This window comes from Loxodonta africana, chromosome 8 (assembly GCF_030014295.1).
Source record: "Loxodonta africana isolate mLoxAfr1 chromosome 8, mLoxAfr1.hap2, whole genome shotgun sequence".
Taxonomy (NCBI): Eukaryota; Metazoa; Chordata; class Mammalia; order Proboscidea; family Elephantidae; genus Loxodonta; species Loxodonta africana.
The window spans coordinates 106,801,328-106,823,270 of NC_087349.1; the positions used below are offsets into that span (position 1 = coordinate 106,801,328).

Sequence of the window (21,943 nt, forward strand, 5' to 3'; positions counted from 1 at the left end):
TCATTAACATAACAAAGAAAACTCGTTCAAAATGGGGTTATAACCAGGCATAAAGGATAGGATAATATAGAATTTGGGGGGATATAATTCAATCCATAACAGTTGGGAAACTGCTTTGACAATGAGGATTGGCTCTACCAAATGCCTGAAATTAGATCTTTTGCAACTCTTAAGCTTACAGTAAACATCTTCAGATGTCAATTTAGAAATCTGAGAAGAGGATATATAGATTTTCAAAACTAACTTAGTCCTTAAGGTAAAGGTCTGCACGGCCCTGATTGAAGTATCAAAGTGAGACTATTCCCAGGTGCTAATTCCAAAGAAAATAATATGTGTCAAAAACCTTTGAAAAAGCTGCAAAGTGCTCTGCCATACGAAGTTACCATTAACATTCACACACATTTTAATGAACCTAGTCTGGCTTATTGGGATCATCATTTGATTCTGAAGTACTCACAACCCATATTAGACTAAATTCTCACTGCTAGGAATGTGAAACCAGTGAACGGGATTTTGGCCAACAAACTCCTCAAAAGCAGAGGCTCCATTTTCTGTCCTTGTAACCCAGTACCCATTAGCTTTTGTGCACAGTATGTTGTAAGCATTTAATACATGCCTAGTTGGAGAAACCCTGGTGGTGTAGTGGTTATGTGCTACAGCTGCTAACCATAAAGGTTAGCAGTTTGAATCCACCAGGCGCTCCTTGGATACTCTACGGAGTACAGCAGTTCTACTCTGTCCTACAGGGTCACTATGAGTCAGAATCGACTCAACGGCAATGGATTTTTTTTTTTTTCAGTGAGTTGAACTGAACTGAAAAATTAAAATGAGACATGCAAATAAGATTCTGCCAAATTATACCAATCTATTAAAATAAACTGCCCCTAGTGGTATTGCAAACATAGTGAAATACAATCGGAGTAAGAAGAAGGGCTCAGAATGCTTGGGGAGCTGGAAGGCTCTGGAAACTTCCACAAGAGGGTCAGTGGTATGTGTATGCATTTACTATGTGAATTGGTGAGTTTTCCTTGACTATGGGATTGATTTTCTCTTCTCTTTCTCTTCTCTTTCCCTGTGTTAGTCTGAACAAGACTCCAAAAAGAGCCTGACACAGGGAGAAAGTAGTCTGAGAAGGAAGTCTTTCTGCAAAGTTTCTGCACTTGTTTACTACCTGTTAAAAGAGGAGGTTTTCCTTAGATGGGCTGATTATATTTATATATATGTACTTTATACGTAAGGAGGAAACCCTGGTGGCGTAGTGGTTAAATGCTACGGCTGCTAACCAAAGGGTAGGCAGTTCAAATCCGCCAGGTGCTCCTCGGAAACTCTACGGGGCAGTTCTACTCTGTCCTATAGGGTCGCTATGAGTCGGAATCGACTCAACGGCACTGGGTTTTTCGGTATACGTAAGGAGCCTTGGTCATGCAGTGGTTAAGCACTTGGCTGCTAATCAAAAGATCAGCAGGTTCGAATCCACCAACCACTCCACAGGAGAAGTATGGGGCAGTCTGCTTCATAAAAATTCAAAAAAAAAAAAAAAAAAAACCCGTTGCCATCGAGTTGGTTTTGACTCACAGCAACCCTACAGGACAGAGTAGAACTGCCCCGCAGGGTTTCCAAGGAGTGGCTGGTGGAGTCAAATGCCAACCTTAAAAAATTACAGCCTTTGGAACTCTATGGGGTAGTTCTACTCTGTCCTGTAGGGTTGCTATGAGTCGGAATTGACTTGATGGCAACTAGGTATATGTTATATGTATCTATTAATGTATATACATCTATGTTTGTATCTCTGCATGTATATCTTTATGCACATGTATGTATATGTAAAGGTGTAGGAGTATGCGACTTTCTTGTTATCCTTTCCAAATCCTATTTTTAAAACAATATATATTTAACTGAGACTAAATTGAAGTTGTAACAGTAAGAGGGCTCACTTTGAGTTTAACAGATCATTTAGCTATTTATACCAAAAGAAAAAATAGACACACTGTGTTGACTTTGAAATCCAATGCCTTCTCTGAGATCCTGAATTTTCTAATAAAAGCTGTGGCTTTCCCTGTAGGTTTCCTATACTCTACCAAGTGTCTGTGAATCTAGGGCCCCCCAAATATATTTTTAAAGAGTCAAAAGTGCACAGCACCAGGGATTTTTCACCAAAGGGATACACCTGTGCAACCGGCACCTGAATCAAGAAGTAAGACATCACCAGCATTCCAGAAGACCCTCCTCAAGGGCACTTATACTTCACCTTTACTTAAAAACAAACCAACAAAAAACAGCTGTTGCTGAGTTGATTCTGATTCTAAAGAAGCCGAAACAGAACAGAGAGATGAAAATAACCCTAAAACGAATATAGTGGTGCACATACCAAGACTTGTGAATGGAAGTGATTATAAATTTGGCACATATAATCTAAAAGCATAGGAGGGTATTTGTCCAATCAATTAATCAATCCTCTCTCTCTCTACTTCTCTGTCTGTCTATCTATACTCTCCCTCCATCCCTTTTTACCTTGTGCCCTCATGGTCTCCAAATGCCAAAGACCAAAAAAATCCATTAAAAAAAAAAAAAAAAGATTTCTAAATACTATTGGGAAAGGCTACGATTTCTACATCACCTCCCTAGGGAATTAAACTAGTGAGCTTTAGCCTAGGTTAACAGTAGATAAAGATTCAACACTAAATACATACAATTTTGCATTAAAATGTTAACCATTCAGGAAGCTGGGTAAAGGGCAGATAAGATCTTTCTTTACATTTTTTGCAACTTCTTTTGAATTCGTAATTCTTTCAAAATAAACAGTTAACCAACATCACAAAGCTATATTATTGCAGCAGATTTCTACTTGTATTTAGGCATGCAAGATGGTCAATATTTTTTCCCCAAGTACAATTTTCTAAGAACTGCAACAACAAATGCCTTAATTTCTCAATTAAAATAATAAAAAAAAATCCTTGGTAGAGATAAGATCAGACTATTCCATCCACACAAATACCTGCTCTGAAAAGTGTTTCAAGTGTGAAGCACTCAATGCTTACAAACATTATCTAGAAGACATACAGCAATTCATTTTGTAGTCCTTCCTTCCTAATCACACATTTTTTTCTTCCCTTTTAACATAAAAAAAAAACAAAAAATTGCTAACCATAAAGTTAATTCTCAAAGAAAACCTTTTGCCTCCCCAAAGCATTACACACCATGAGCAGTGGTCACTTCCCTCACAGTCGTTCATGCTTTCAAATGGAATGCTACCACGCGCACTGCGTCTCCACAATTGTGCTGTGACAACGTCAAAAGTCTCACAGATGGCAAAAACTGGCATGAAGGTTAGACCACACTTCAGCCCATTTGTAAACCAAACACCAAATAAATCCTCTCACTGTTTAAAGCAACTATGCCCCTAGCAATGTCTCTGAGATAAATTATCATCCTGGAACTCTGAGCTTTTCCATTTTTGGTGTTTCTTGCAGCAAATGCAATTTATTTTTACTCACAGATTTAAAACAACTTTAAAAATAACTTTTATATGCTGCTGGTAGGAAACAGCAAGTCTCTAGCTTATGTTTATTTTTGATGCCTGTTACCTCGCAAATTAAAAAACGATGATAGATTAAAAAAAAAGGTAGATAGGTAATCGGTGCATTTTTATGGTTTCATGTAATGCCTGCAGCCCTTCCTATTGTGTGCTCTGAGAAGAGAGAAGAGACCTAAAGAAGTTCTGAAGATGGAGCCCCAAATAAAAGTGGCAGTGTCAGTATAGGCACAGGAGTGGCTCCAAACCTGTCCCAAGTGCGCTAAGCATTACCTGAAACAGCTTAATTAATTTCAGATCAAATAATTACTGGAAGGGGGATAAAAACTCATGAAGTTTGTTACTGTTGTTGGTTGCCGTTGAGTCACCCCAACCTATGGCGACCGCTTGCACAACGAAACAGAACGCTACCTGCTCCTTCACCATCCCCATGATTGGTTGGGGATTGGAGGGCTGCGATCCATAGGGTTTCCATTGGCTGATTTTCAGAAGTAGATGGCCAGGGTTTTCTTCCTAGTTCATCTTAGTCTAGAGGCTCCGCTGGAACCTGTTCAGCATCATAGCAACACTCAAGCCTCCACTGACAGATGGGTGGTGGCTGGATATGAGGTGCATTGGCCAGGAATGGAACCCAGGTCTAACGGTTGCTAAAAGGGCCAAGTGCTCCATGATGGCCTTTTCCAAAGGCCTCCAGGGGACCATTAAGACATAAAGGCAGGACTCTTTGGAAACGTATGAGGTTACCATTACCATGTCTGGTTTAGCAATTGTGGATAGAAAGGATGAACGAGAGAAAACATACAAGAAATAAAGCCTCTATAGTAGCTGTATTAGAAGTTCTAATGTGAGAAAAGCACAGCACTAAATCGGAGTTATAAAATGAGAATTTTATAAATTAAAAAAATGAAGGGCTATTCAGAGAAAAAGGAGTCCCCAAGTGGTAGAAACAGTTAAGCAGCCAAAAGGCTGGTGGTTCAAAACCACCCAGAGGCACCTCAGGAGAAAGGCCTGGAGATCCACTTCTGAAAGATCACAGCCCTAAAATCCCTGTGGAGCAGTTCTACTCTGTACACAAGAATAGGGTCGCCATGAGTCCGAATCGACTTGATGGCAACTAACAACATAAAGGGAGGGTTAGTTGGCCATGCTCTGTGAGCCCAGCAATGGCAAAGGGCTGTCATAAAAGAGACAAGCTGATCAGAAGCCCTTCTCCTGCCTAGGTCTCCTTGACTTCCTATGGGTCCAGCCTGCGGCAGCAGACACGTGAAACTGAAGCATACAGTCCTTAAGAACACAGCCTCTCCAGTGGGAGTCCTGTCCACTACTTCCTCTTTCCAGTCAGGTGTCCTCAGGTAAGTAAAGCAATCTTGCTGAGCCCCAGGTTCCTCATCTACAACATGGAATCATAAAGACTACTGGGAGGATTAAAGGTCATAACGCAGCTAAAGCCCTTAGAAGAGGGAGGATATAAACACTTACGGATGTGCTCTAGACATGGGCGGGCACTGGGCTCAATACTATCCATGACCCATCTCATTTAATCCTCTCCACAGGAGATAAGTTAATACTGCTATTATCTTCATTTTATAGATGAGCAAACTGAGACTCATAGTGGTTACACAGCTTGGTCAAAGTCACTCTCCAACCGAGGTGGAGCCTGGGTTCAAATCCAGGAATTATGACTCTAGAGACAGTGCTCTCCTTCCGGCACATCCCAGCACGTCCCTGTGCATCTGGGCAATGGTAGAGGCTCAAAGGGGTAGTGGTGGTTCGGTGGTAGAATTCTCACCTCCCATGCAGGGTACCTGGGTTTGATTCCCGGCCAACGCACCTCAAACGGAGCTACCACACATCTGTCACTGGAGGCTTGTCTGTTACCATGATACTGAGTAGGTTTCAGTGGAGCTTCTAGACTAAGACAAACTAGGAAGAAAGGCCTGGCGATTAACTTCCAAAAGTCAGCCTATGGAGCACAAGGAACATTGTCTGATTCCCAACCCATCATGTGGATGATGCAGGACCAGGCGGCATTTCGTTCCGTTGTGCATGGGTCCCTCTGAGTCAAGGGCCAACTGGCTCAGTAATAACAGTCTATCCAACAAACAAACAAACAAACAAACAAACACCATCTATCACGTCTAGAGATTTTTCAGGAGATTCAATGGTACATCCACTAGCAGACTTGTATAAATGATAAATGACAAAGAATAACAACGAACAGTGCAGTATAGTCCGAGAACCGTAAGGACACCATCACCAGCTTAAACAGCCATGAAAGCAAGCAGTCAAATGTCTTTAGAGTTAGAGCACGCCAAACTGTAAACATCGCCTGGGTATTTCTGTCCTGATTCACATTCCCACCAAAATGTTAGAAACAATAGTGATCATGCCAGGGTTTTGCTTCCTACAGATTTAAAGGCTCAGTAGAAGTCTATGTATGTGAAACTGTACTCAGGGAACAAAACTTTACTGGCCTGGGTCAAGGCAAGTTCATCTTCAGACACACCTCCCCTCACCCCCAACCCCCATTAAAAAAAAAAAAAAACCCATAGAGGCCCATTAAACCTCTACCCAACTACAGGAAGCTGCTTCCCCAGGCAGAAATGGACTTAATGATTTAATTGTTCTCTCTCCATCTTTTAGGATGACGCTACTAAGCTGGCATGCTTGATGTCTCATTTCAAAATCACCTGGTATTAATGCATTATTATCTGTTACTTTTTAAAACTACTCTTAAACTTAGCCTGGGCCTTTTGCGGCTTGGCGGAACATCTTGTGAATGGGCTATGTGACGACCATAAGACCAGTACGATTGTTATTACGTTATACGGTACCTAGAGGTTCTTTTTTTCATTAAAAACCTTGTAGATAGTGTTCAAAAGTCATCACACCTGTGAAACTTCTATTAGACTAAAAATACGTGCAATCAGCACACCAACACCAATACACCAACACAAACCAGTACATTCCACCTCTGGTTACCACCTCATTCCTCTCTTCCCTTTTCACCTAGATGTCAGAACACAAGCATTGGCCTGGGAGAAAAAAAATGTCCTATCTATTCCCCAAAAATGAAAAAGTCCAAGGAACCCTAATTTTTCCCTTCCCAGGGTGGGGGTGGGGGGGTGGTAGAAAAATGCAAGAGAAAAACACACTGTTGGCAACTCTTCCCACCTTAGCACCCCATTTTCACTGGCTTTGTCCAGGCCTTGAATTCATGGCTACTTATTTCCCTTGCCATCGTTTGAGTGTTTTGTTTTTGCAACTGGGCGACATTATGAATATTTAGTAGCCATTGCCCAACAATTCTAAAAGCCAAGCTTTTCTAGCTAAGACTCTAAGAACAATACTACGTAATGACGGAGATGGGCTCAGATAACCACCCAAGTCTTCCACCCATCTGGGATTTTTCTCATTCGACTGCTTCTCCCCCAAACCAGGCACATCACTAAGTTGGCATGTACGCAGAAAGGGATCCCTGGAGGCCAGGTAAATGAGATGAAAAACTGAGCAACTTCTCTGGCTGACTCTTTATGTAGACCCCACATTACCAAATTGCTCAACTTTCTGTTCTGCCTTGGCTGGATAGACTTGTTATTTAAGGCAAGATGGGACAATTTTTGCACAATTATCTTTTGCAAGACTTAGAGGCCCAAATACTAAAGCCATCCCATAAGCACAACCTGAAATCAATACACGTTGCTCTTGTTGTTAACTGTTGAGTTGATTCTGGCTCATAGCAACCCTATGGACAACAGAACTGAACACTGCCTGGTCCTGCACCATCCTCATGTTCATTGTTATGCTTACGCCTACATCATAATTCAAATGCATCAATTCTTCTTTGGTCTTCTTTATTCATTGTCCAGCTTTTACATGCATATGAAGTGACTGAAAATACCATGGCTTGGGTCAAGTGCACCTTAGTCCTCAAGGTGACATCTTTGCTTTTTAATACTTCAGAGAGGTCTTTTGCAGCAGATTTACCAAATGCAGTGCATTGCTTCAGTTCTTGAACTGCAGCTTCCATGGGCACTGATTGTGGATTCAAGTAAAATGAAATTCTTGACCAATTCGATCTTTTCTCCATTTATTGTGATGTTGTTTATTGGTCCAGTTGTGGGGATTTTTATTTTCTTTATGTTGACGTGTAATCCATACTGAAGGCTGTATGTAGTCTTTGATCTTCATCAATAAGTGCTTCAAGTTCTCTTCACTTTCAGCAAGCAAGGTTGTGTCATCTGCATATCACAGTTAGTTAATGAGTCTTCCACCAATTCCTTCATATAATCCAGCTTCTCAGATCACTTGCTCAGCTACGGACTGAGTAAGTATGGTGAAAGGATACAACTCTGACACACACCCTTCCTGATTTTAAACCACGCATTATCCCTTGTTCTGTTTGAACAACTTATTCAACAAGAGTTGTATCATCTCGGGTTCTAAAAATCTATATGTTCTATTAAACACAGGAGCTCAGTTCTACTCTGTAACAGATAGGATCACCATGAGTCAGAATCACTGCATATTCTACATCCTATTCATTCAGCCAGTGAACCTCCTCCAAGTGAATCATTTCGATGTTTATGATAACTTCTCCTTAAAAGTCAATGCTACTCGGCCATCTAAGGCACAAGAACTGGTCTCTATTCACCTGGAGCAACAAAGGAAAAAGAGTCAGGAACAGGAGGAGGACGTGGAATGTGTGCCTAATTGCCTCCATAAATAATTGCCTCCTTTGCCATGAAACCAGAAGAACTGGATGGTGCCTGGCTACCACTTACTGAACATTTTGATCAAAGATTCCATATAAGAATCCTGATCAAAAGGGGGAAAATGCAGAACAGAATTTCAAATTCTCATGGACTCTATACTTTCTGAAGCCATGGGGGTGGATGAACCCCTGAAACTATAGCCCTGAGATAATCTTTAAACCTTAAACCAAAAATACTTCCTGAAGTCATCTTAAAACCAAACAATAGTTTAGCTTAACAAGTAAAAAAAAAAAAGTCTGCCTTGAGCATTGTGCTCTTTTAAGAACTATTTTTACGGAATCAAATTGACCGCAACAACTAGAAAGATTAGATAGGAACCTTAGGGGGCAGTGAGTTTATGTTAATGAGGAAAGAACAACTCATAAAAAGAGGGTGAGAATGGTTGCATGACTCGAAGAATGTGATCAGTGTCACTGGATTATACATGTGGAAACTGTTGAAATAATGTTTTACTGTATCTACTCTCAAAAACAATAAATCAAATTTAGAAGAAAAAAAAAAGTCAATGCTTTCAAATATAAGCCCAGCTAGAATGGCTTCTTATAAAAGGTATGATATATAAAATGAACAATCCTGGTGTGCCACACCATTCGTTAAGTTTGTCTCTTGCAGTAATAGCTGTTTATACACCCTAATGAGTTTAAGTGCGTGTTTTCATTTAAATCATAGAAATGACTCTTTACAGATCTCTGTAAGTGAATTACTGCATTTTGCCACCGGCATCGCTAGCTGACCAAACTGTTAAGTCAAGCTGCTTTCTCCTCTCATCTCTTTTTTTCAAGCATTTACAGGTCTGGAACATTTACAGAAGCTTATGACACAACTTAAAAAAAAAAAAAAATCATACTTTAACTTTCTGAAGTAAATGTTCTCAAGGTTCACAATTTCGTTGCCCCCTCTCTTATGAAGTGGGCAGTTAGGAAACACATACAAGAGACAACTCTTAAAAAAATACTTCCAAGGGTGATCAAAAAATCTGGGAAATGGTTAATGGTGATGGTTGAGCAACATGATAAACACATTTAATGTCACTGAACTCTTTGTGTGAAGAGCGTTGAAATGGCAAATGTTCTGTTACCTATATAGTTACCACAATTAAAAAAAAAATACTTCATGAGAAGTGGAAAAGTGGGAAAGGGAGGAAAACGAAGAATATACAAAAGGGCAGGAAGCATAAGTAATAGAAGTGAAACAGAAATGTTCAGGAATGCTGTGTATTCGTCTTTCGACTCACAAACAGAATTAAAAGTGACAGAAGCGACCCATAGCTATAAACCAATGAAGTCTTACAGGTAGAAGTACAGAGAGTTCTTGGAAACATTTGATGCTGGTGTATAAAGACAGAGTTGCACACAGCAGGAAAAGTATCCCATACCTAAATTTAGACTAGCCCAGTGATCATGGGGCTAAGCTACTTCCTCGTTAGTACAGTGGTGAGTATCCCCGCCTGTCACGTGGGTGACTGGGGTTTGATTCCCTGAAGGGAGAGTGAGCAACCTTTTGGAAACCCTGGTGGCGTAGTGGTTAAGTGCTACGGCTGCTAACCAAACGGTCGGCAGTTTAAATCTGCCAGGTACTCCTCGGAATCTCTATGGGGCAGTTCGACTCGACAGCACTGGGCCTGGTTTTTGATTTGGAGTGATCATGGGCAAATCACTAAATCTCTCTAAGCCAGGGTCCGTCCGCCTTCAAATGTGGATAATTATCCTGCTCTCACAGGGGTTGTTAGGAGACTTGAAGACGTTACGGGACTGTGTAAACTGTAAAGTGCTGCACAAATGTAAAGTATTACTATTATGACATCAGTGTTTTAGCATCTAAATTACAAGGGCATCACACTTATGACTGACATGCTTAAACGTATATCTTGCATGCATTTGTTTGAACTGCACAGGTGTTTTCAGCTGGAAGAAGCCTTAGAATTATCTAGTTTAGATATTTTATGGAAGTTGAAACTAGGAGGGTAGATTCTAACCTGTTTTCTCTTACTATTATAACTGACAACAGGGCATGGAAAAATCCATTAAGTCATGTATGGAGAAAAATTCCTCTGTCAACACTGCTTTACATGTATATGCATATTCATATGAATCTTTAAGTATTTAAATATAATATTTATATTGAAAATAACCATAAACACTGAATGTCTTTGACACTTTTTAACCTTTTTTAAAAATTATATATTTTTGCAATCATTTGTCAAAGCTTTTCATTTCTAAATTTTTCTTTCTCTATGAAGGCTAATTCAAAATGGCTTTCAAAAAAGAGAGAGAGAATGAAGAACACCAAGGACACAAGGCGATTACAAGCCCAAGAGACAGAAAGGGTCACGCGAACCAGCAACTACATCATCCTGAGACCAGAAGAACTAGATGGTGCCTGGCTACAACCAATGACTGCCCTGACAGGGAACACAACAGAGAACCCCTGAGGGAGCAGGAGAGCAGTGGGATGCAGACCCCAAATTCTCATAAAAAAAAGACCAGACTTAATGGTCTGACTGAGACTGGAAGGACCCTGGTGGTCATGGCCCCCAGACCTTCTATTGGCCCAGGACAGGAACCATTCCCGAAGCCAACTCTTCAGACATGGATTGGACTGGACAATGGGTTGGAGAGGGATGCTGGTGTGGAGCTAGCTTCTTGGATCAGGTGGACACTTGAGGTTATGTTGGCAACTCCTGCCTGGATGGGAGATGAGAGGGTGGAGGGGGCTAGAAGCTGGCAAAATGGGCACAAAAAGAGAGAGTGGAGGGAGAGAGTGGGCTGTCCCATTAGGGGGAGAGTAACTGGGAGTGTGTAGCAAGGTGTATATGGGTTTTTGTGTTAGAGACTGACTTCATCTGTAAACTTTCACTTAAAGCACGATAAAAATTATTTTTTAAAAAACAATAAAACAAAGAGAGAGAGAGAAAAATTAAGGCAATAAGTTATTCTCACTCATAAATATGTTCCATGCATGTCTAATAATGCACCAGGAAATTGTAAAAAAGATTGAAAAGAAGTATTCAAAAAGTAACTCTAAGGATAAGGTTTCTGATTCTCTGTTAACTTTGTAGCAAATCATAGCCAAGGAAAAACTCTGAAATGCATCCTATGTAAAAGCCTACTAAAATCAATACACGAAAAACAGGTGGTCCAAGAAAGAGTTCTTCAATGCCCACTCTTTATTCTTCTCTCATTCATTTGTACTTAACCAAAAGTGGATGAAACTGGAGGCTTTTTTCCTACAAAACAGATGCTAACTGTTTAACTTCCTAATACTATATTAAAATGTGCTTTAGTAAAAAAAAAAAAAAAAAAAATCCTGTTGGAGTCACTAGATATTGGAAGTACTAGAATGAACTTAAAACGAAAATACTCGTGTCTGAAGTTCAACCATTCACAATGGCTTACAGTCTAAGAGAATGAATTAGAAGAAATTGTATAAACACATAGAAAATCTTCCAACAGCTTTCAGGTATTCAATGTTTGCTGTTAAATAAACAAGATTAGGTTTTCGTCATTAAAAAAATCTTTTTGAAAATCCTCTAATGATCAAAAACTCTCGGGGCACACCTGCCGGTCCTTAAATATCTGCAGGAATTCAATAAATAGTAGGGTTTTATTCCAAACACTAAAATAGTGAAGGGTTTGAGTATGGACAAAGGAACTAAATCGTGCACACTTTTTCACACACAAATGTCAATCTGTCATATCAAAGAGACTATATGCAATGCTCTGCTATTCTTCCAGTCTGGAGTTAAAAAAAAAAAAAAAAAAGGGCTTCTGGCAGATGGTCTAATGACATCATACATGAGGAAATACAAATGCTAAGGCAAGTGTGACATCATCCTACCAGCATGTACGTTTGCCTGTCAAAGGCAGTAAGAGCATCAGGTGTCACATTTCTGCTTTTAACATAAAATCTCTTCTAAATGCTCATAAGACAACTGCAAAGTGAACAGCGGTACTCTTTTACACAGAGTTAGAAGGGCACAGGGTATCACCAATGGTATATTTTACCCTTTATTTGTTGAGGGTCGACCTGTTTGTTTCCAGAAGATCTCTGCAGATGAACAGGTAAATACGTGCACTGTCAACAGCAATTTAAGCAACAGATGTCTTCTCTAATTCACAAGTGGTACTTACTGGCTCATTTAATTTCAGCAACATTTTCTGAGTTCACCATGATTCAACAACAAGTGCTTACTAGGTCCAGAATTTTGCAGGCTTTTTGCTTCCTTTCTTTGCTTTCAATGGCAGGAGTTTAAAAAAAGGATGTGAAATAGTCACGTTGGCTTTTTGTTATCCATCTTAGGGACAAATCATGTAGTTGGACAGAATGTCATAGCTATCAGCTCTAATCCAAATGCTAGCTCAACTCTAGTTCAATTCTCCACATCTGGTTGGTACTGAAAGCAACGCGCACTGAATGGTTGCACAACTCGAAGACTGTAATCAATGTCACTGAATTGTACATGTAGAAACCGCACGTCCTGCCTCATACAGTCTCAACAACAAATAAAACAAATTATAATATAGAAAAACAACGTATATTTTTATTTTAAAATGTAAAATATGTCACCTCTCAGGCACTTTACTTTTGACATTGTGAGTTTTCTTGTAATCAGACAAAGAAACCACGCAGAAAATTCTGAAACTTTAGCATCGGCTATGATAAGACAGTCATGTGTACAGAGATGACTAGACATGCAGGCCTTAATAAAGAAGCCCCAGGTCTACAAGTATTTTCTCATTTTTTTTCCCTTTGCTGGCAGACCAGGCAAAATTCTCATCATTCTTCAAGGCCCAGCTGACTGATCTCTTTTTGAGGAGTTGCCCCCATCGCAGAGGCAGAATTAATCTGCCTCCATTCTACACTTCGACTGAAATGGCAAACCATATCCATCGCAAAACACAGCATTACAGTGAGTTGTTCTGTTGAGCTGCGAGTTATGTCCTCCCTCCTCAATCCTTCCAAAATGAGAGTCCTTTGAGGATAAGCAATTATCTTGTTCCACTTGTATACCCAGAACTCCTCAGGAGACTTACATGTAGTTTATCAGTGGTTCTTAAACTTTGGTGCATCAGAATCTTCTGGAAGGCTTCTTGTTCACAGGCTGTGGGCTCCATCCCTGGAGTACCTAATTCAGCAGGTGGACTGAAGTCCCTGGATGGTGCAAAGGGAGTTAGTGTGCTGGGCTGTTAACCAAAAGGTTGAAGGTTTGAGTCCACCCAGAGTTGCCTCGGAAGAAAGAGCTGGCAATCCACTTCCCCCCCCCAAAAAAAAACAGCCACTGAAAACCCTGGAGAGCACAGTTCCATTCTGACATACACGCGGTCACCATGAGCCAGAATCGACTCGATAGCAGCTGGTTACTAGTCGGGGCAGAGACCACGTATCATTTCTATCAAGTTCCGGGTGCAGCAGCACCCACACTTGGAGACCCACTGTAGTAACTTCTAATGGATCAATTCAGGAAAAAAATATGCAACGTTGGAATTGATTTACTAATGAAATCTAAAACTTGTCCTGCACCTTGAAGAGTCTCATGAAGTGATTATGAACTAGGGGTGTGAGAACAACAACGTTTCTTCTCTGCTACAAACCACAGACAACACAATTCAGCAGAATCACATAGGGAGCTTTAAAATCTGTGTACGCCTGGGCTTCGTTCCCCAGAAGTTCTGTTCCCCCTGGTCTGGGGTGTGGCCAGGCATTCTGTCTTTCCAAATCTCCTCAGGTGATCCTCAGGTATAGCCAAGGTGAAAAAGCCATCGCTTTAAAAACCAAAACAAAACAAAAATCTCTCATTGTCTTTTTTTGGGTTCGTTGCTAACGTACGAAATTGAGCAATCTGCTATCATCTTAATTAAGAAATAGGGGGATTTTCTTTTGCAGATTTGCAGCAATATACAAGTGGTATGATTTCCAACATACTTATATACCAGTTTTTTTCCAACCATAGCAGTCCAGCCCAGAAAGAAGTTGGTAATCTAGAACCCGTGCACAGCTCAATACTGATGGTGACAGTGAGCATGGAACTGGTGGAAACAGGAGGTTGCTAATGGGGCCAGGGGCTGTCCTATGGCCAGAGACAGTACCTCCAACTGCAACAGCTAAGAAAATGACAATTCGAGGTCATACTACTCTCTTGGACTCCAGACCTGTATATTCTACTGTCTCCTGGACTTCTCTCCTTGAGCATTTCAAATTCAATACATCTAAAAGCTGAATTCATATTTGCTTCCTTTCCCTTCCTTCCCCCTCAACTGAATCTACTTCTCCTAAACGATTCTCAGTCTCTGTCACTGGATTCAGTATCTACCCAGGCTTCCAAGTCTGAAGTCTGCGTGCCTTACTGGATCCTCTATTTTGTATACTCCTTCTGTACAATCATCCAGCAGTCCTACCTCCAGATCAGCCCTGAGTCGCTCGTTCTGATCCTCACTGCTCCTGCTTCATCATCTCTTGCCTGCAATAGTCACCAACCTTGCTATTTCCACTGGTGCCCCCTACAATCCACCTCCCACATTGCTGCTACGGTCATCTTTCTAAAATGCCAAACATATCAATCAGGCTCCTTCCTCACTTAGAACGGAGTGGTGGCTCCGTTTCACACAGAACAGAATCCAAAACCACAGTGAGGACAACGAAGGTCTCTATGAGCTGCAGCCTCGTCATTCACCCCTACTCCTGGGACTCCGACTCTTTCCCTCCCACTGAGTCACTAGTGTCTTGTCCCACCTTAATCATCCTGGTGCTTATATAATGCCCTTCACATCCTATTCCTTGGGGAAATAATTACAGCTCTCTGAAGTCTCAAATGATCAATTCCTCCCTTCTGGGGCTAGACCTGGCCCCTTCACCAGGTAGAACTAACAGCAAACGCTGATCTCCAAAGACTTCGTTTGTCCTGTGTAGATGCTGAGACACTTTTTCACACATACTATCTCTAGATCTCTCTTTCCCTAACTGACTAACAAGTGTTAAGTCTGATTTATCCCTGCATCACAAAATACAGATGGAACAGAGCAAATCTCTGGACTTGGTTCAAACATAATAAAAAAAAAAAATGCAAATAAACACCTGAATTGTAATAGGTACCAAAACTTGTCCTTATACTTGAAGGACTGATAGCAGTTGTTGCCTTATTTCATTATTCACATTATGTCAGAATCACATGGAGAGGAAAGGGATGATGGTCTATTGGTAAAAGGGCGGGGGTAGTTTGCAATTGTACAAGGCATTCTCATCTAATGATTAGTCCCTTAAATTGCAATTCTAGGCTCTTGCTAATGAGAAATTTCAGGTGTATTCAGAAAGGGCACATGGACTCTGGGTCTTTCCCTGAAAACCCACCAGGAAGGGATATAACTGGAGCAAAGAGGGAAATTCTATCCCCTCACGCAGCTCTCAAAAACTACTTTCTGAAACAAGCTGCTGAAATTTGGTAGGAGTAAAATTTATCCTAAGCATATGCAATTCACAGATGCTTAGTCAACAGGACCAGGCATTTGGTAGTGTTCTTTAGTGCCTTCAGAGATTAAAATGCAAAATACAGCACTTAGCTTCTAACTGGGCTTAGCAAACATGCCCCACTACTCACTGGCACCAACCACCCCTCCTGCTCCCAGCTGGCTCAGAAAAAAAAAAAAAAAAACCAAATCCATTGCATTCAACTCAGTTTTGACTCATAGTGACCTGTGGGACAGAGCAGAACTGTCCCATAGGGTTTTCAAGGAGTCGCTGGTGGATTTGAACTGCCGACCTTTTGGTTAGCAGCTGAACACTTAATGACTGCACCACCAGGGCCCCAGCGGGCTCAGAGAGCTTTCTAAACAACTGACTTGAGTGTGTCTATCTAAATGTGGAGGAAGGACACTTTACCTAATCTAACAACTCTGAAAAAGTGAAAACTTCAGTCAAACCAGGTATCTGACATAGTCTCAAAGCCTGGATCCTTGCTGGAATTCAAACAAACCAGCGTGTGCCCATCGGCTGGATGGCAGACAATCTTGAGATGCCATCCAAAGAGGTAACTGCTGAGACTTTCTTAGAAAAGAGAATCCTTTTGGAGGAAAATGAAAAAGAAGGTATGAGCATAAACTCTGATGTAAACTGAGAATGGTCTACCAGGATAAGCTTAGGTTTTCAGTCTATTCTTATGTGTTCATGGTTCACCTGCACTTCTTATTGCTGTTAGCTGCCCTAGAGTTAGTTCTAAATCACGGTGACCTTATGTATAACCGGGGAACACGGCCTGGTCCTGTGCCATCTTCATGATCATTCAATCCGTTGTATATAATTACTCAAGTAACTGCACTTACAAGATCAAATCAAAACATACACACACATACAGCTTTCACATGGCAGCAGCCAAATCTTTTGCAGGGGCCAAATTATTTCCTAGGTGGTTCCTTCGACAGGCTAAACGTCCTCAACACTCTGACAGGCTAAACGTCCTCAACACTCTGACAGGCTAAAAGTCCTCAACACTCCGATCCCATCTCTGTTTCAGGGCCTGAGGCACAATCCTGGTGCTAACTTCCCTTAAAAATCCTCCACTGCCTTTAAATTAAGAGTTAGTCGGCCACTCCCATTAAAAAAGTTTCGGACTTGTTGCTGGTCCTGGAGTTTAGATCAAAGAAAAAGCAGACAGTATTTTCTTTTTAAACAGGGCGGACTGAATCCTTTATCTTCACTGACACTACCTTTGAAAACATTTCAAAACACATTAGTGCTGTCACGTCGACAATGTCTCATTACCAAGTACAAAGGATTATGGCAATCTGCTCCTTCGAACTTCAAAATGAATTTTTGAAAAATTATGAATTATGAAACTAAATTGATGAAGTCAGACATGACTGTCGAAAGCCTAGTGGAGCCATCAGCCAGTTATTGTGCCGGTCTGTGCTACACTGGTACAAACACAGACAGACACAGGAATGACGGTCTTCTTTTCAGATTTGAAAACCAATTGAGTAATACTTGTTGTTGGGTGCCATTGGGTCAATTCTGACTCATAGTGTGACCCTACATGACACAGTAGAACTGCCCTATAGGGCTTCCTAAGCTGAAATCTTTATGGGAGCAGATCGCCAGGTTTTTTCTCCTGAGGAGCTGCTGGTGGTTTCAAACTGCCCACCTTTTGGTTAGCAGGCCAGAGCTTAACCATTGTGCCACCCGGGCTCCTTGACTAATAATCAGTGGTCTAAAGAATCACACTTCCAGAAGCACCAGTAGAAATCATTAAGACTACTACAGCTCCCCTTCTTCCTTCTCCCTTCTGGATTCAGAAACGAGGCCTCAGAAGCCTGGAGCTGTGAAATGACTTGTCTACCTTCACTGCGAGATGGAATGAGAAGACAAGCCTCCTGCCTTCCAGGCCCAGGCTGGGCTTCCTTAGATCTGATCTGCTTGGAGAAAGGAGTGCTGGTTCTCCACTTTGAGCACACTGCAAAACCCCTGGCTTTGATTGTTTTTCTTTAATATTGCCCCCAGGGGCCAGGCCCAGAATGTCTTTAGAGGTGGGGCCAGAACAGGCTTACTTCTACAAAGCTCACTTGGTGCAGAATTACTGCATCCCAGGAGGACCACCTCAGATCTAGAGCACCACCTTTACCTCTCCATTTTGCAAGAGCAAAAGGCTTGCTCAACAACCCTCGAGCAATCTCCATGTTCACTGTTTAATTTGGTGACTGAGCTGCCGCCATAAAAGGCGGCCAGAGTGACTACTGAATAACTGTGAGCAGGAGTCTGGACCACTGAACAAGAAGACGTTTGTTTCAAGTTTCAGACAAGGGGCCCATCTTAATGAGCCTGTTCCCCGTTCCTTCTCCTTCCCCTTCCAGCATCTGACATTAGACATTCACACACACCTGACCTAACTCTCCTAAAACCAGAGCTCACACAAGGCAGTGGAGTTCGGTGGTTGAGGGAGGGCTCAGGAGCCAGAAAGCCTGAGTTCGAATCCTGGCTCTGTTCCTACCACCTGTGGGAAAGTCACTTTACTCTCTGTGCCTTCTGTTTACCCATACACAGAGAATATCCAACTTTTATGCTTGATATGAGGATTAAAAAGGCACTTAAAACAGTGTCCGATAGTACTCATCTGTAAGTGTTGAAGACATCATCTTAGAAACAACAAAAACCCTCACCAAAATGAGTAAATCTTGAACAAAAACTGAGTGTATTTGATTTATATGGGCCTTTAACACTTTTTCTAGAAAGACCTCACCTCATTTTCAATAATTTGCCCCTTAAAAGGTAGTCTTTTTATGTTCCTTCCACAGAACATTTGCGTACTCTCACGGTTTTAGCCATGAACATTCTGTTTTAAGTGAATTTGGACAAACAAACCAATTAAAGGGTATTTATGTCTTTTTCTCAGAACAAATCTCCAGGCACTAATAGTAGTGTTCAAAGCAGTAACATCAAAGGGCCGTGAGCATTTCTGGAGTGAAAAAAGTGATGAGTTGAAGGCACTCTTGGAGGTTAGGGGTTCTCAGGAAAAGAGACAAAGATATAGCCTCCTAAGAGGACTCTACAGTCTGCTGGCTGCACAGAACAGGATCCCAGCCTCCTGTGCATCACAGGTAGGGAAGAGAGGAAGGGCTTCCCCCTCAGGTATATGAGGAAAATGCTTTCCACCGGCAGCCTCATCAGAAAAAAAATAATCCATTGTTACCGACATCATCCTCTATCTCCTACATTTTGCAAGATTATTAAAACGCCAGGTGTTCCAAGAGAGCTCTTTACACTGGCAGGTAATCTTTCCGGAGATTTTACCAATCTTTCCTCTATGCCAGTGGTTCCCAAACGCGGCTGCCCAATAAAATCCCTTGAGGATTGTGTTAAAAACCCAGGTGCCCAGGTCTCATCCCAGACCAATTTAATCAGGATGCTTGGGGGTGGGTGGGAGCCAGACATCGTTTTTGTTTTGTTTTTAGGTAATTCCAAACGTGCAAGGAAGTTTGGGATGCACCCCTCTATGCCTTAACCCTCCCCAGCAAACCACTCACCGCCAAACCCCAACTCCCTTTACGGATGACATCAACAGCAAGTACGGACCTGACTTCTGGAACAAGGGCTTCTTGATTTTGAAATTGTGCAATTAAACTTCTGAGGCATGTTTCTTGTGTCAGGTGGGTTTACGGTCGGTAGTCGCAAAGCCAAATTCGCTCATGTTCCGTCTGGACATTTGGCACACAGGACCATGAGCATCAATCCTTTTTTTTTTTCTTTCTTTTTTTTAAATTAAATTTACTCTTTTGGTTGGACCAGTGTCAAGTTCAACAAAAACCAAAAAGTAACACTCGAAAGAGAAAATCTCGGGTTTTGAGGAGAAAAGTTTGCTGGGAGCTCTACTTTGAAAAACCGTGGGATCCCGGCCGGGAGGAAGGTCGGTCTCTGTGCGGTTTGTCACAAGAACCCAGCTGTCTTGTAGCCGCCGGCGCAACCACTCGGTCCAGCTCCACCACAAAGTCGTTAGAAGGCGGCCGAAGAGCTGCCCAGGTGGAGAACAAACCTTGGGAGTCCCCAGGAATTGGCCACCTAACTAGACGCGGCGCTGGTGCCCAGGAGGGAGCTCCGGGCTGGCAGGGAGCCCTAATGCCAGGGCGCACCTTGCCCAGCGGGAGGATGGCACGCAGGGCGAGCAGCGGGGGTCCGCGCCCAAGGAGCCGCGCTCGGACCCAAGCCCCCTTTTCACAGATGAGGACGTTAGACCCCGCCCCTCCTCGCCACAGGTAGGTAGTTACAGAGGCGAGTTCTCTGAGCCTCCAAGGTCAAGGCTGCAGCTCCACACCCGAGACAAGAGCTTGCAGAGACCTGCGAGCAGAGTCCGGACCCAAGCTGGCGGGGCCGAGTCCTGCAAGGGGACTTCAGTGTTTGACGTGGGTGAAGGGAAGGGGAAAAGTGTCCGCTCGGGAAACCGCCTGTCCCAAGAGGTTGAAGAAGTGGGCTGGATTCCCGCAGGTCCTTCCTCAACTTTCTCCAGCTCGGCGGTCTAAGCGGGTGGGACGCGCCCTCCCCTCTGGCCGCTCCGGCTTCCCGGTGCGCGTCCCCCAGCCCTGCCGCGCCCCCTCGGCGCACGTGCCGGAACGCCAGCCCGCAGCCACTGGCACCAGAGCTGCCCAGCACATAGCCCGCACCAAGTTTTCCCCTTCGGACCCGCCTCCAGCCGCCCGCCCGGGGCAGGAGAGCAGAAGAGTAAGGAAAGAAAGTTGCGACTGCCCTGGGGGCGCCTGAGCTCCGGCGATGGTTCCCACTCCGCGCCCGCAGCCCCGCTGCCCTGCACGGTGCGCTTCCCTGCTCTGGCCGCCCGCAGACTCGCCCAGCCCAGAAACGAAACGTCCAGTTCCTCCCACGGTCCCGGCCAGAAGCGCAGCTGATCCTCAAGGAAACAGGAAAGGAGGGGCAGGAGCGGCGGGACCCGGAGCTGGTGCGCCGGCTGCGTGGGGTAGGCGGGCTGCGCGGGGTCGGAAGCGCGTCGCGGGTGCTGGCGCGAGGTGGCGGCGGAACACGCCCTTACCTTTCTTTTCCTCCAGCGCCCAACTCGCCTGGAAGTGCGTAGCCAGCAGCACCAGGAGCGTGGCACCGACTGCCCCGGAGGGTCGCATTGCTGTCCCCGAGGCGCTTGTTCCTGGTCTCCCCAGTTAATCCGGGACCGAGTCAGGCGGCCGTGCGCGGTGGCTGCGGCTCCTGGCCGCCCAGCGGCGGTGGCGGCAGCGGCGAGGCGGGGACTCAGGCGAACGCAGAGGTAGCCTGTCGTCGGGTCCGGGAGTGCGGCGGTCGCCGGGGCTCGCTTGGGACTCTAGCAGCCCCAGCCACAGGCGCGCACGCAGTAGCGGGGGCGGAGGCTGCTGCTACCGCGCCGCGCCGGGGGCTGCCCAGACGTCGAGCTCGCGTGGGCGGGGGCGCGGGGAGGCAGGGCGGGAGGAGGAGGGACCAGGAGGAGAAAGAGGAGGGATCGCGAGGAGCAGAGGAGGAGGAGAATGGGAGGAGTGGGGGGGAAGAACCAGCAGCTAGCACCGAAGGCAGGCAGTAGCAGAGAGGTGGCGGCGGCGGTAGCCCCTGCGGGGTGCGGTGTGCTGGAGCGGAGCGCCCTTCCCGGCACGCGCGTGTTTGGACTTCGCGGATGCCCTTCCCAATGAGTTAATTTCCGAGTGGGGGCGTTCCCTGCGCTGTCCCTTTGGACCTGATTCTCGGGAACTGGCTCTGTTGTCTCCGTGGCCCGGTTTCCGTCAAGCCAAATCTAACAGGGCACGCAGTATCCCCCTTACCAGTTTCTTTCCTTCCAACTTGCAGAGCAAACTTGTACCAGCCCCGGACTAACTGGCAGAGCCTGGGGCCAAGGCCGGATAATGGCACGGATGGGGAAACCACCTCTTTATTCTGGTTCCCAACTCCCCCCTCCTGGGGTCTTAGCGAAGGTCAGAGGCCAGCCTGGCAGCGAAGGCTTTCTTGCTGCGCTCGCCTGGCAGGGTGCCAGGCGTCGGAGATGGATCTCTCAAGTCCCAGAGTCCTTTAGATTTCGTCAAGCACTGTCAAAACGGTCTGAAATGCAGGCACCCGAGTGAATACCCTGGAAGCCCGCAGCGTATCATATGCCAGGAACCAGCCAGTGGTACTTGAAAAGCAAATGCTGCAA

General features: G+C 43.9%; 1 protein-coding gene across 2 annotated transcripts in view; it reads right to left on the reverse strand.

Annotated features, from left to right (window-relative positions):
- The window catches only part of EGFR (epidermal growth factor receptor), a 223,239-nt gene extending 202,194 nt beyond the window's left edge, over positions 1-21,045 (reverse strand). For both annotated transcript variants that reach the window (XM_010587150.3, XM_010587149.3), the window contains exon 1: positions 20,825-21,045. In XM_010587150.3, coding sequence (XP_010585452.1) covers positions 20,825-20,912 — 88 coding nt within the window. In that variant the 5' untranslated portion in view covers positions 20,913-21,045. The remainder of the gene's footprint in view (positions 1-20,824) is intronic.
- Between the last annotated feature and the right edge of the window lie 898 nt (positions 21,046-21,943).